At 35.3% G+C, this 15,417-nt stretch overlaps 1 protein-coding gene across 1 annotated transcript in view; it reads right to left on the reverse strand.

The window, feature by feature from the left end:
• ABCB5 (ATP binding cassette subfamily B member 5) overlaps positions 1-15,417 on the reverse strand; it is an 80,424-nt gene that overhangs the window by 51,127 nt on the left and 13,880 nt on the right. The window contains exons 6-13 of the mRNA XM_036326993.1: positions 15,193-15,364; positions 12,080-12,204; positions 11,818-11,995; positions 10,156-10,269; positions 9,762-9,872; positions 7,589-7,714; positions 5,843-6,046; positions 2,219-2,389 (exon numbers count right to left, since the gene is read on the reverse strand). Coding sequence (XP_036182886.1) covers positions 2,219-2,389; positions 5,843-6,046; positions 7,589-7,714; positions 9,762-9,872; positions 10,156-10,269; positions 11,818-11,995; positions 12,080-12,204; positions 15,193-15,364 — 1,201 coding nt within the window. The remainder of the gene's footprint in view (positions 1-2,218; positions 2,390-5,842; positions 6,047-7,588; positions 7,715-9,761; positions 9,873-10,155; positions 10,270-11,817; positions 11,996-12,079; positions 12,205-15,192; positions 15,365-15,417) is intronic.

The raw sequence follows: 15,417 nt of genomic DNA on the forward strand, positions 1-15,417 counted from the left end.
TGAACCCAATTTACTGTGCTACATCACCCCATTTGTTACCATTTACCATTACCCCACAAAAGAACAAATACTGCTTAAAGCAGTTTCACATGTATACATCTCTACAATGTTGATTTAATACCCTGCTTTATAAACTGAAAAAACATTAATAGCAATGAATTTTTTTAAAACCTTAAGAAAACCCATAATTCTGCCACACAACTTTTATTACTTTCATATATGTTGCCTTCATTTTTATTCACTTATACAACTATTTTATGTAATTGGAATATAGTTTACAAATATTTTGCATTGTTCTCTTTTTACTTATGATGTAGATTTCATTTTAACCAGGAAAAAAATTGTGTATTAGTTTATCATGTTGCCAAGCAACTATTTATTTTTAAAGTTTAAACAAGTGTTGTTGTTTTTTTAAATCCTCACCAGAAGAAATTTTTTCCATTGATTTTTAGAGAGAGTGGAAGGGAGAGAGGGAGAGAGAGAAACATTGATGTGAGACATGTCAATTGGTTGCCTCCTGCACACCCCAACCAGGGCTAGGGATGGAATCTGCAACCCAGGTATGTGCCCTTGACTAGGAATTGAACCCATGGCCCTTTGATTCAAGGGCTGATGCTCTAACTACTTAGAACACAGGCCAGGGCTAAAGTTTAAATAAGTTTTGATTGCCTGAATTGATTAATATACTGGATGGAAAGACAATGGAGATATTTAACCCTTAAACCAGTGGTCGGCAAACTGTGGCTCGCGAGCCACATGCGGCTCTTTGGCCCCTTGAGTGTGGCTCTTCCACAAAATACCACGTGTGGGTGCGCACATACAGTGCAATTGAAACTTCGTGGCCCATGCGCAGAAGTTGGTATTTTGTGGAAGAGCCACACTCAAGGGGCCAAAGAGCCGCATGTGGCTCGCGAGCTGCAGTTTGCCAACCACTGCTTTAAACAATTCCTGAGCCTATTACAATATGTTTTTAAAAATCTTATATACATATGTTAACTATCCCTCAATACACCTGGAAAAAAGTCTTATGTAACTTAAGAGATAGTTATGTTAAGTGCAATCCTTTTTAGTACATTCAAGCCCTAAGGAATGAAACGTCGACAATTCTGAACATAATTTGAGTGCATTCTATAGATAAGAGCCCTGTCCTAGATAATAAGTATAAAAAATGAATAAGCATTAGTCATGCCCTTGAGGGAATCACTGTTTCTTCTTCACCCAAGTGAACCAAATTAGCAAAGTGTCCACAATAAACATGAATTTCCTTATCACTTGTTTATTTTATGAAAATAAAAAATATCACACGCAACATGTGACATACTCATCATGTGATGGAAACAAGGGTAAAAAATATATACAATCTGATTTACAAGTTGATAATAGTAAGTAATAAATTTTTCAATAAGCAGTGAGCACTCTGGCTGCCAACAACCATTTCTGCTCCCTCAAAGTCAATACTTAAAAACTTTATTCTTTTCTTGAGAAAAAATCCCAGCACATTTTCAAACAAGGTCAAAGTAAAATGTGACATTAAGCCTTCTGAAGGGTTTGGAGGCCATGATTAAAAAGAGGGTTTGGCCATTGAAAAAGTATCTGATGGCTTCATACCACCACCGCCAACCACCCTTCCAGATACAGTACAATTTGGTCAAGAGTCATGACTGCACTGTGGCCATGAAGCATGTGCAGCAGCTTGCAGTAAGCAGGTCAGTATGAGGTTTGAGGGCCCAGGACTGTAGGGGTAGGATAGTTCAAATGCAGGTCAAACCACACTGTATGCTTCTCTACTTGAGGTGAAATTAAATTAAAATGATATTCCAGGGCTTCCCTAAAGAAGAAAATCTGTCAGAGAAGAGAATCCCATAGTGTATGGAAAAGGCAAAGGTGAACATAGTTATAACCATGATGGTATTAGTGGTGTGGGGTTACTATGGGGAGGTGGAAATGCAGACTCATTGGAATGAAGATTTATATAGGATGACTGCTTGGATATCAGTCTCAAATATATTTTTAGCACCAATTATAACATCTTCTTCTCTTCTCCATATCATTTCCTATAACCATCACATAACTGTTTAAAAGGGTGAACAAACTGCATGCATATGTTAAGGAGGGTACTAAACTTAATGAATAATGTACTATGGTACTATACTTTCTTGTATTTAAAAACAATGCTGAATAAGGAATATAAAAATTAGAAATATGTCTGCTCACTTACCTTTTCCAGTGCAGTTTGAACAACAGATTCGCTTTCTGTATCTAGGGCAGAGGTAGCCTCATCTAAGATCAGTATCTTTGGGTTTCGAACTAAAGCTCGAGCAATCGCGATTCTCTGTTTCTGTCCTCCACTCATTTGAGTTCCTTTTTCCCCTACTAAGGTATTAAATTTCTAATGGAAAATAGGAAAGAGTATAGAAACAGAGGATAGCATGATCAAATGATTAGAAAAGGAAATTACAAATAATCAGTTGTTTTAATACCAGCTTAATAACCAGTCTGGCTGGTTTTGACCTTTGATTTATTCTTTATAAAAATAAATAACTATTAAATTAAAAAGTTGAGTAAAGAGAGGACCTAAGAAAATTTTGGCTATGGATAAAAGAAATGAGAATATATGATATATCAAGGATTTTTAATAATTTGAATTTTCAAAGTTTTTAGGTAATTTTTAGAATATGTTGCTATCTTTAAAAGAACACATTAAAAGTATGTAATACAAAAACTTACTTAACTACTATTAAAAATGTTTATTAGCAATTTAATGCATTACACACAAACTCTGTCCTGGATATTCTGAAAAAGAATATGAAAAAGTTTACTGCAAAATAAACTTCCCCTCAAAACTTTTTTCAATTTAGGTCTTCTTTTACTTTTTTGGGGTATATACATATTTAATTTGGCAAGATTGGTAGTTACTGTTCTTTTTTGTTATTTCTTCATTAGCCCTGCTATAGTTTTACTGATTTTATTCATCTTATCAAAGTACCAGCTTTTGGTTTCAATGATTCCTTCTAATGTTTCTCCATTTTTTATTTTACTAATTGCTGCTCTAATCTTTATTATTTCCCTCCTTCTGCTTGCTTGGGGTTTGACTTACTTCTTTTACTCTAGTTTCTCAAGGTGAAAACTAAGTTTGTAGATTTTAGATCTTTTTTTCTTTCCAAAAATAAGTATTTAATGCTACGTTTCTCCTAAGGCAGTGCTTTAACTGTATCCCACTATTGATACACTACATTTTCATTTCTTTTTAGATAAAAATATTTTTTAAATTTTCCTTTAAATTTCCTCTTTGAGCTACAGATTATTTAGAGGTGGCCTATTTAAATTCAAATATTTGTGGATTTGTATTATTAATTCTTTTATGGGCATATTTTATATATTTTCTTTAAAATTGCAAAGCTATTAATTTTTATTATAATGACCCAGAATATTGTTTATCTCAGTGAACATTTCATGTGCATTTGAGAAGAATGCATTCCATAATTATTATTCTATAAATGTCAGTTAGATCTATTTGGTTGACAGTACTGTTCCAGTCATTCTATATCCTTGCTTTTTGCCTGTTTGTTCTATTAAGTACTAGAGATTTCAGCTAAAATTGTGGATTTGTCTATTTCTCCTTTAAGATGTATCTTTTTTCTTTCTTTTTTTTTTGTTCTCACTCATTTTGAAGCTTTTCTGAAGTGCATAAACATTTAAATTATGTTTTCTTGCCTGTTGATCATAGTTTTCTATTTCTTTGCATGTCTAGTTATTTTAGAACATGTACTCAATTCTGTGCATATGTTGGAGAGACTCTGAATTTGTTTTCTTGTGAAAAAAATGTTGATTTTCATTCTAGTAGGTAATTCAGATATTGACTTAGCACCCGGAACGTGTGTAATCTTGGTTCTATGATTTGTTGGAAGTAAATCTGTAGTAAGTCTTGAAACTTGGCAGGATCCAACCTCCAAGTTATGTCTACTCTGGGGATGTTGTTATGGCTTGGTTTTAGAATTTGTTAGGGCAGGTCTAGAGCCAGCCTTACTCTAAGGTGTGGTCTTTACTCCTAACCTGTAGCTTTTATTGGTGTCTCAGCTACATGCCTGCGGTATTTAAAAGGTGTTAATGTGATCTCTCCATTCTGGCTGGGTTGTGCTTTCAACATCCCCACCATCCTGCTCAACTTCTAGTATCTCCATTCTCCTCTCAGCTTTGTATCAGCTGCTCTCTGGTAAGCCTTGGATAGTATCATACTCAAAGATTCCCCAGCGATATCTACATGGACCTCTGACCCCACCTCAACTCCACAGCTCTCTCACTTCCTCTACCTTTGCGTAAGCTGCTCTGTAATTCTGTCTTTCAGCTCAGTGGGACGACCATGTTCCGTCTGGATTCACTTCCCAGAGATGGGGTCAGAAATTTGTTCCCAGGCAGAATGCTGCAAATTCCTGGACTTTCTTCATGAGCTTCCTTTCTCTCAGGAATCACAGTTTTATGCTACCTTTTATCCACTGCTTGGAAACAATTGTCCTATTTTAGCCAGACTTATGGTTGTTTATTGGAAAAGGCTAGCAAGTATTAGTTAACCCTAATATAATAATTAAAAATATATGTATATCACAGAGATATCACAAAAGCAAGATGGTTTTATTTTGAGCATAGCTTTTTCAAATATTTCACCTATCTAAATTAACCACTTTTGGAATTTTTGTTTATTATTGTGCTTATCCTTATTTCTCTGGATTAACATGGCTGTGAAATTTAGTTTCCATCATCATAAGCCAATGTCTTTAATTTGTTCTTTGGATTATATCTTAAAGATTTACTATTCTATTTATAGCAAGGGACATTTTTGTATAACTATGAGACTTTTAGTAAAAGACAGTAGTAACTTAAGGGTATAATTTCAGAGGCACCAGAAAGCTCCCTAAATTCCAAGTGGGAAACTGAAGATGACTGGTGTTTTGAGAAAAGGAAGTCATTGTAAGTCTCAAAAGGTCAAAGAAAGGAAATCTGTGTTTTCCTGAGCCATAAGGCAAAGAATGACCTCAAGTCTTTAATGAGTTTTCTGTCTTAATTATGATACTAGGTAAATGGGGATAGGAGGTATTTACTAGCAAAACAAATTTTTATTAAAAAAAATGAACAAAATTATGATGCTTCATGGAGGGCAGTTTGTAAAAAATACTCATTAAAATGAACTTTTTTGTTATTGTTTCCTTCAGGGATGGTGGAATTTTGTCTGTATTTTAATTTCAAATCTTATCCTTTCATATTTCACAGGGTACTCCCCACAACAATTTCAGTGATACTGATGAACAAATACTTTGAAAATGCAAATAAGTGGTTTTACAGCAATCAGTTCTAAATACCCATTAGGAAATATCCTAATACCAAGATATTAGTTTATTATCTATTTCCAAGTATGATTTCACATTTTATGTCCAATATTAGCTCTATGTGCTTCTAATAAAACACAATCATATTTATTCTTTTGCCTAATCACAGAACAAATCTGAACATTTTGTGTGACATTCCCACTTTTAGCCACAAGATGGCCTTGCAAATCAACATTTTTGAGACATAATTTCTCTGCTTTGTCTCATATAATCTTTATTTTATTTTTTTCATTTACAGTGAGAACCAATTAGAACTAAATATGATTTTTAAAATTTATCTTTCAATTATGCATTTTTCTGGTTGTAACCATGCTCTCTCATTTATGGATGTTTCATTCAGGACAACTCAAAAATTAATCACATCTTCCTGCTCTGGAGAAGTTATTGCTTTTTTATTTCATTTTGGAATATTATAGTGCTTTAGCTCTATGCTAAGGATACAGGCTACATAGTGTACTTACATTGGGAAATTCCATTATAAAATCATAAGCATTTGCTTCCTTTGCTGCTTTTTCAATCTCTTCATCAGTCACGCCTTCTCGTCCATATTTAATATTGTTATTAATGGTAGTCCCAAACAAAACAGGCTCTTGGCTGACCACTCCAATATGTTCTCGATAATGCTGCACATTTAAAGTTCTGATGTCATTCCCATCCACTGTGATCTGCCAATCCAAAGGAATGAGTCATGTGGTGATGCCTTTTCACTGTTTTTAGTCTTTTTTTACTAGTCCAAAACATAAGCTTAGAAGCACAGGTTTTCAGGGGTCAAAGACTGACTATATTTTGATAAAATATTTATAGCATTTATATTGTTAAAAGACTTGTTCTGATAGATAGGAACAAATAGAATATTAAAAAACAACAAAAACTGGCTTCAAATCTCGCTATGTCATCTAAATATCTTTATTCTAAGATCCACAAACTAGGTATTATAAAGATATATACCCTGTCATTGTGTAGATACATGTAACAAACTTCAGTTTTGTTATTTTAAGACTGATGTAATCTTTCATTTTTTCTAGGAAATATCCTTCCTTACTTCTCTTCAACACCCCATTCATTGCTATAAATAACTAGAGGCCTGTTGCACGAAAAGATTTGTGCAATAGGCCTTCCCTTCCCCTGGCTGCTGGCACCGGTTTTCCTCTGGCACCCGGGACCCAGGCCTTCGCTCCGGCCAGAGCTGCCTTTAGTCTTCACTGCTCGGGCTGGAGCCGCCTTCAGTCTTTTGCTCCGCCGCTTCGTGCCTATGTATGCAAATTAACCGCCATCTTTGTTGGTGGTTAATTTGCATATCTCGCTGATTAGCCAATGGGAGGTGTAGCAAAGGTACGGTCAATTACCATGTTTTTCTATTATTAGATAGGATAGTAAATTGTCTTCTCCAGAAATATTCCTTATTACCCCAACATATTCCAATGACAGAAGCCAATGTTTGATAAATATAACTTATAGAGTCTCTCTTTATTACCAACTCAGTATTTTGTTTAGGCAAGGGTATTTTGTGCAACTGCTTTATATAAGAATGATTATCCAATAATTTACTCAACATTAGCATGGATACATGAGTGGGGTATTAAAGACTCCAAATGAAAACTTACTTAGGAAGTCAAATTTAAATGAAATCAGGTTATTGGAGAGTAGATTTTCTTTTAAAAAGAACAGTTGAAATTGAATAGAAGCATTAAAAATTATGGTTCTGTGACTGTCATAGTCTCATTCTATATGCCATGTACAAGGGTGAGGAAATTAAGTGCAACATTATGGGTGACAGAAAAAAATGAGAGAGCATATTCTCTACAGATGTCATCCTTCTGGGATGTTTTGAGAAACTGAAATTCTTGCTAAGTTCTGGGTACTACAAAGTACTATGCTATTTTTCTCTACAGCAGTTAATACCTACTATATAACTTATTTTATTTATTGTCTGTCTCTACTTATTAGAATGTAAACTTGATGAAGGCAGAGGTTTTTGTGCTTTGTTCATCAATGTATTCCCAAGACCTAGAACAGTGACTGGCACATAATAAGTGCTCAGAAATATTTATTGAATGAATGCATATGTAGGAAAGAAAACAATATTGTTTCTCTTGGAGCTCCACTGTTAAAAATTAAAAGTTAACATAGCTATAATATCTTTGTAATAGGTGATATTTCCAAATCTCACTATGCAGGCGCTGCATAATATTGGTAGGTGCACTTACAAAGCCGTCTTCAGGATCATATAACCTCTGCAGAAGTTGGACTGCTGTACTCTTCCCACTGCCATTGGGGCCAACCAAGGCTACTGTCTCTCCAGAATTAATCTTGAGATTCAGACCTTTCAGAATCTATTGGAATGTATGGGAAGAAATTCCATAAAACTAGGTTAAATGAAAATATGGTTTAATATTTTCAGAAATTTAATGTAATTTAACATAAAACAAATTCTTCAGTAGCTATTAAAAACAAATTTAGATCTTGTTTGTTTCACATACATATATAATAATAACCTACATAATTCTGGAAAATAATAGTAAAAGAATCTCTCATCATTTCTCTATATAAAGAAGAAATATAAATTAAGATTACTTATTAAATATTAATAGCCACAGCAAACTACATTTTCAGCTGAAATACTTTATATGAATTTCATGACTACCAAGTTAGTGAAAATTTTACCTTTAATTTGCAACAACTGAATGAAATCTTGCCAGATATCTTGGTGAGCTACTTAAGAAATTTCGTTTTTAGAATATATTTAACATTATTGCAAAATATATTCCAAAGTAAAACAACTGTTGAAACTTCTTAGGGACTCCCCTGAATGAGATTCCACCAATAGAAACCCTCCTTCTCCTAGTGGTGGATCCCATGGAGACATTTCAGCTTAGGGGAAGCACTTTAAAATTTTCTCAATAACTGGGGGTTTGAAACCAGTATTTAGTGTTCCAAGAACCTGCAAAGTGAGAGAAACCTCCCAAATGACAATAGCAATCCTGTTGAGAAATTCTCACCTATCTTTGCTTGCATTTGTATGTATTTAGCCCCAAGTATGGGAATCTTTCTTTGGATTCCCTCACTTTGATCTCCCCATTTGTAAAGAAACAGACCCTTTAAATAGCCAAACATAAAACCTTCAAAGGGCCAAGCAGAGAAAAATTCTTTAAAGGAGGTGAGAAATCAGGATCCCCAGTGGGAGGACCTCCTGCCCGCCCTGCACTTTTACTCTCGAGTAGGTTTCTGGGTTTCTGTTCTTTCCGTAGAAGAGTTTGTGTTTTATTTAAAATGGGTGAACTTTTTTCTTTTAAAAAATTCTCCAGCTTAACAAACAGAGCTATGTTTCAAAAGTTCATTTCAAAAATAGTTGTTTAAAACCCAGAGAGCACTTTACTCTGCAATATAATAGCACAATTGGTGCTTGTTTCCAGGAAGACAACCCAAGCATAGTTGCAAAATGGAGTTAATCCTCTATTTATGTTAAGAAAGATGGGAGAAGACAGTACTACTGTAATAATGGTAATTAAGTAACAAGAAATTTTAAAAAAAGAGCGTTGAAAAAAGAATTTCAATCAAAGACTTAGAGAAAAATAAGGAAACAGGAGTAGGTAGATCTTTTTTGATGCAAATTATACAGGGGGGCATTTGTATATATACTTTAAAAGGCATTATAGTTTGATAATAAGCAATTTTATTAATTTCATTTAAAATCATGTCCTTTTTCTATGAAACAGTATTTGTTAGTAGTTACTCTTTGCATTCTTTAACTACTTTTTTGGAGAAATACACAATAAATGAAAGGAGGAAGACAATAGAACAGACATATTTTCTCAACAACGTGTCAAAGGCTGAATGACAGAAGGATAAACTGCTGCGTGTGCACACATGAGTGTGTTTGTGTGTGTGTGAAAGTGAGAGGGAAAGTAACTGAGGCACATATGCTGGTGCAGTAAAAGTCCTAGGAAACGGAGAAGTGAAAGGCACAACCTGTGCATAATTCTCCGAGGTTAGAAAGTAGATTAAAATGAGTTATGCTGGATGGGATAACATCCAGGGACCACCAATAGGTGGCACCATCAATCCAAGATATTTTGGTGTGCTCCCAAACCCAGAGTGAAGGAATCCCAGGGAGTTGAAAATGCTTTAGTCAGCTGAGTATAGAAAAGAGGCTGCAAAATGTAACTAGCTCACCCAGAGTTATCTGTCCGTTACTGATCTTTCTCTCCTTCCTCCCCACCATTACCTCTTTCCTCTTTCTCTCTGTCTCTCTTTCCAAGTCTCTGAACAAAGTGGCTAATCTTGGACAAACTGATCCCAGATTATTTTATAAGAGGAGATCTTAGCCAGTAGGTGGTAATATAAGAAAACTGTACAATTCTGTAATTAATTTTAACCCACCTTGACAGATTGTCTTGATGGATAACTGAAAGAAACATTTTTAAATTCCACAGTTCCTTCTATGCATTCCGGTTTATAACCTGTTGTTGAAAAATTATCTATAGCAGGTTCCTTGGAAAAACAAAGAGAATGCTATAAATCTTCAAGGGAATAAGTTGACAAATCTCTACTTTCTACAGTATAGTTTAAAGTTGATTTCCCTTTATAATGTTTTCCTTTTTGCTTAAAGGGCATTGATTAGACATTGGAGGTTTTAATAAAACATAATCTCCTTGTAGAAGAATTAAAACAAATTTCCATAGTCATTTGCCCAACATGAATTTTCCCCATCTTTTTGTTTTGTTTCCTTCTTGCAGCAATGCTAGTTATATTTCAAAGCAATCAGAAGTCTTACCTTGTCAATAACCTGAAAAATATTAAAGGCAGCTCCTCGGGCTATAGTGAAGGTTTCAAAATTAGGGGCTGCTGTTCCAATGCAATAACTACTATGAATTACACTAAAGAAAACCTAAAAGAAAAAAAATAATATTTATCTTTCCTCAGTTGTATAAGAGAGACAACAGAATAAAGTATATAGTTGGTTAAGACTCAGACAGATATTAGAAAAATTATGTAGGAGAAAATAGAAGCTGCTGTCAAATATAAAGGAAACAAGTCAATCCAAGTATATTTGGCCATCTCCTGATGTGGAACAACTTTTGGTTGTCCCATAGTCCTGTCATTATTACCTGGGAAATCTGAGCAGAAAAACTGGCTTACAGAGGAGTGCCTGCCATACCTGAACCTGGTTAAGTGAGGAGGTGAGTTGCATCCCCTCCTTGTTGGTCGACCCCTTGATCTTTAAAGAGAAGGATGTGTTTGATTTTACTAACTTAGAGACATTGTACTATTTCTATCCAAACTCTTATGAACTCTTGCCTTATTGAACACCTGTGCATTTTCAGACAGACACCTCTCTGCAAAAATTCAAATAAGGAAAGAACCCCACAAGCTAGGTACTATTTTCCCTACTTATAGATGAGGAAACTGAGGTATAGCAAGTCATTTGCCCAAGTCACATATAAATTCTTCATGCTGAAGTTTCATTTATATGAAATAAATGAATAGCTTAAAGTCTTTACTATGGAAGTCTCAAATTCAGAAGATGATTTTAGCTGAGGAAAATAGAAATCTATATAGAATAGGAGAGCCATACATAAATTGAAATATATAGGCCAGATCAATTCAGTTAGCAAGGCAAATAGTTCTTAATCCTGAAATGATCTGTTGATTGTTGAAACTTGGGAGGGTAACTGAGTAAATTCAAATTTAATGCATAAACCTAAGAGTTTAAATAATTCTAAATTGTGATATGGACAATTTAGAATTATTTATATAGTATGATTTTATTTGTTTGTTTGTTTAAATGCTCACAGGATATATTCATTGATTTTAGAGAAAGAGAGAAACATCAAAGTGAGAAACATCTATCAGTTGCCTCCCATATGCGCCCCAACTAGGGATCAAACCACAACCTAGGAATGTGCTCTGACTGGGAATCGAGACTGCAACCTTCTTCGTGTATGGGACAATGCTTTAACCAACTGAGTCACTGGCTGGGACTAGTTTGTTTTAAACATGTCTATATGTGGAAAGAACAGAGAAGGACAGAAAAGTCCAATCTATAGAATATTTCCAGAGGGAAGACATTTAGCAAGGTGAATGTAGAGTGCCATTTTAGAGTGCCATCTCAGCAAGACTGAAAGGAAGAAGTCTCACTAGACACTGGCCTTTTTGACTACTAGATTAAGAAAACTCTATCTCCCAGTGGAAAATTAAATTATGGTTTTTCTAAAAGTGTGATGCTTTTAGAAGATAGGCTGGATGAATATATCCTGCCATTCATAACTAAAATTTAAAGATATATACAAATCATTTGAAGGAAACAAATACTCCTATGTTTATTAAAGATTCATATTTGAATATTAAATATTATTGAAAGAGAAATTTTTACTATACTCTTAAGTAAGAAAAAATGTATCTAGGCCAGTTACTTTTGTTCTCACATACAACTTACAGCAAGGACAGTTCCAATGGTATAACCAGGTTCTCCACTCAGAATCAAGTAGGTTCCATACCAGAAAGTGAGTCCATAGGTTCCATTCATAAAGAAGTACACAGCACCAAGAGAGAGTTTTGAAGCTATAGTCTTTTTAATGCCAACATCCTTTGCATCTTTTAGATTGTATGTATATCTTTAAAAGACAAAACATAATATAATAGCCTTTGGGGTAAAAAAATAAAACCAAGTATATATTGTCATAACTAAAGGAACAGACCTTTGAATTTCTTTCTCTTGGGCCCCAAAGGCTACGACTGTTCGGATTGATGACAAAACTTCTTCTGCCACAGCTCCAGCTTTGGAATAGGCATTTAATTCCTTATTAGTCAATGAGATGACTATCTATAATAAACCATAACCACAGTTAACCAAAGAATGACCCGAGGGTAGTAACAATATACAGAGCATTTAATTCAGGTAGAATCTAGAATAACATAATTTTATTAGAGGCCTGGTGCACCAAATTTGTGTACTGGGTGGGGAGGGGGGTCCCTCAGCCCGGCCTGCACCCTCTTGCAGTCCAGGACCCCTTGGGGGATGTCCACCTGCCAGCTTGCAGTTCCTTAGCATTGCTGCAGAGGAGAGAGAGGCTCCCGCCACCACCGCTGCACTTGCCAGCTGTGAGCCCAGCTTCTGGCTGAGTGGCACTCCCCCTGTGGGAGCGCACTGACCACAAGGGGGCAGCTCCTGCATTGAGTGTCTGCCCCTGGTGGTCAGTGTGCATCATGGCGACCTATCTTTCTGCTGTTTTGTCGATTTGCATATTAGCCTTTTATTATATAGGACTAGAAGCCCGGTGCATAAAATTCGTGCACGGGTAGGCCTGGCCGGCGATCAGGGCCGATCAGGTTCACCACCTCCCTGCTTCCCCGCCTCCTCCTTCCCTTGCCACCTGCACGCTGCCACCACCACACAGTTCCCACCCCACCTCCCCACCTTCCCACCTCCTCCTTCCCTCATTCCCTCAGCACCCTGACACCGCTGGTTGCCCATCATGTTATACGCTGCCCCTGGTGGTCAGCTCATGTCATAGCAAGCGATTGAACTCCTGTTGTCCCAGTCAAACTCCTGAAAGGACACTTTGCATATTAGCCTTTTATATATATAGATTATTGCAAAGGTACTTAATATCAATCTAACCTTGTTGGTTTACAAATGAGGAAACCAATGGCCAGATATATTAACTGATTTTTAAAAATTGACTTCAGAGAGGAAGGGAGAGGAAGAGAAACATCAATGATGAGAGAGAATCACTGACTGGATGCCTCCTGCATGCCCTCTACTGAGGATTGAGCCCACAACCCAGGCATGTCCCCCGACCAGGAATCAAACAGTGACCTCCTGGTTCATTGGTCAGTACTCAACCACTGAGCCACACTGTCCAGGTTTAATTGACTTTTAAAGTCTCACGGTAGTGAAAGATCTAAACCTAACATAACCTAGAATCTAAATCTCTCTTTTTGCTTTCTACTAGTAGAGCTTTACTGTTTTTTCTCTGTATTTTTAAAAACTTAGAAAGTGTGTGTTTATATAATACAATTGATAAAGGCTTGATTTGGAGAAGGATATTAGGAATACAGTTCTTTTGGGTATACTCTGGAAATTAATAAGCTTAATTTAACTTGATTTGATTTGTTATCTAGAAAATGTTTCCTAGAAAATGCTGTTATCTCCAAACACTAAGAGGTGAGATTCCAGAGACAAAGAGGGGAGAATATCACTCTTTGTGATATTAGGGAGGTTTATGTGATTTCTCAAAATTTTAAAATCAGAATGGGCTCTTTTCTCTATTATATGCACTTATTACTCCTTTAATTGGTAAAGGATTTAATTTAGTAATTGGCACAATGAAAGGGAACAACAAAATTTGTCCTCTGTGCTGTGAGTCTGAGTCTAACTACTGCCTACTCACATAACAGATCTATCCACTTTCAAAGCACATTTCACATCATTGGAGCTGATTTTATGTAAGACATGCTTGGATAGTCGTTAAACTCAGAAGGTAGCATAAACTGAGTAATACCCATTATTTTATGAATTACTGTAAAAGATTATAATTTCTATAATATATCACTAGAAGGGAAGTAGCAAAAAGCCTTGGGTATCATATTGATTTAATAAATAAATTAAATTGAAGGAAGCTAGAAACTATCCACCTGACTTCTTTAGTCAATTAAGTAACTTTTACTTTTACTTGCTTCCTCTTCATAATCAGTTAATACAATAGCAGAACTTAGATTCCCCACTACTGTTCCTTTTAAACAACTTGTCTACATCACTTCCCTGGGCAGTTAAGTTAAATATTTGATCTTAGTAACATACTGTGGGTAATCTTTCTCCTGAGAGGCTCTAATTTCAATAAGATTTTGACAAGGGTTACCAGGTCAACACTCGAAGTCACACTAAATAATGATTTGCTGTGTAAATACTTGGATCTATTGTTAAGGAGTTATTCAACCACAAAATATTATCATTGCTAAAAATTCTTGTGTGGTTCACTTTGTATATTGCTAGCAAATACACTCAGTGAATTTTGTGGTGTTGATTTTCATAATAAAGAATTAGCTTTGCAAATATTAAAAAACTTTATCCATCCCGTAAGAGTACACTGTGCCTCAAGTCTAGGAGATGAGTATGTACATTGGTAGAATTGCCAAAAACATGATTTGGAGAGAGCTATTAGGGATATATTGGTTGTTTTTAGACTTCACAAATAACACTGGTTTCAAAATTTGGCTGTAAGTAGGTTAATATCTTGTGGTATACTCACAGTGTAACAGTGCTAAAACTATAATTTAAAATGCACATACATAATTTATTAAAAATTTAAAGAGCTTTACATAGTACATAGAAATAGCATTAGCAAACATTTTAAATATAATTTAGAGACTTAACATTTTAAACTTTAAATGGTTGACATAAAAAAGTATTTGAATATTTACTGTTTTAGGATTTTATCATTTTGTTCTAGTGAAATAAACTGCAACACATTTATCTGGGAATTTAGAACAGATAAGGCACTCCCAGCATCTGATGTATCCAGGCACAATACTTTATCCATGCTATCATCTGAAGTTGCATTAGACCACTAAGTGAAGATGAATATTTTTTAATGTTAGTAAGATACTAAAACCAGCCTCACCATAGCCAAATAACTTGAGGATAGAATGGTGATTAACTGTAAACAAAATCAAAAGTAATTTTGATGTATAATGTCCCTTTCTATTTGAGACATAAAAAATGAACAGAAATGCCTTTCTGACAAACTCAGTAAAACACCTCATTCACATTCCCACTTCTAGTCAACACCACATTAGCCATCTTACCTACCCTAGAACACATGGCTGCGGAAGCAATTATAAGAGGAGATGTAGACAGAGTCACTAGGGTGAGTTTCCAGCCCTTCACCATGCCAATCACCAGACCAATAGAAAATGTAGACAGGTTTTGAAACAACAGAGCAATCTTGTCTCCAATACCATCATTGATTTTGTTGATGTCACTGAAACAAATAAATGCAGCAAAGTTGTTTATATGTCAGATATGAAAACAAAG

This window comes from Myotis myotis, unplaced genomic scaffold, assembly GCF_014108235.1.
Source record: "Myotis myotis isolate mMyoMyo1 unplaced genomic scaffold, mMyoMyo1.p scaffold_m19_p_11, whole genome shotgun sequence".
Taxonomy (NCBI): Eukaryota; Metazoa; Chordata; class Mammalia; order Chiroptera; family Vespertilionidae; genus Myotis; species Myotis myotis.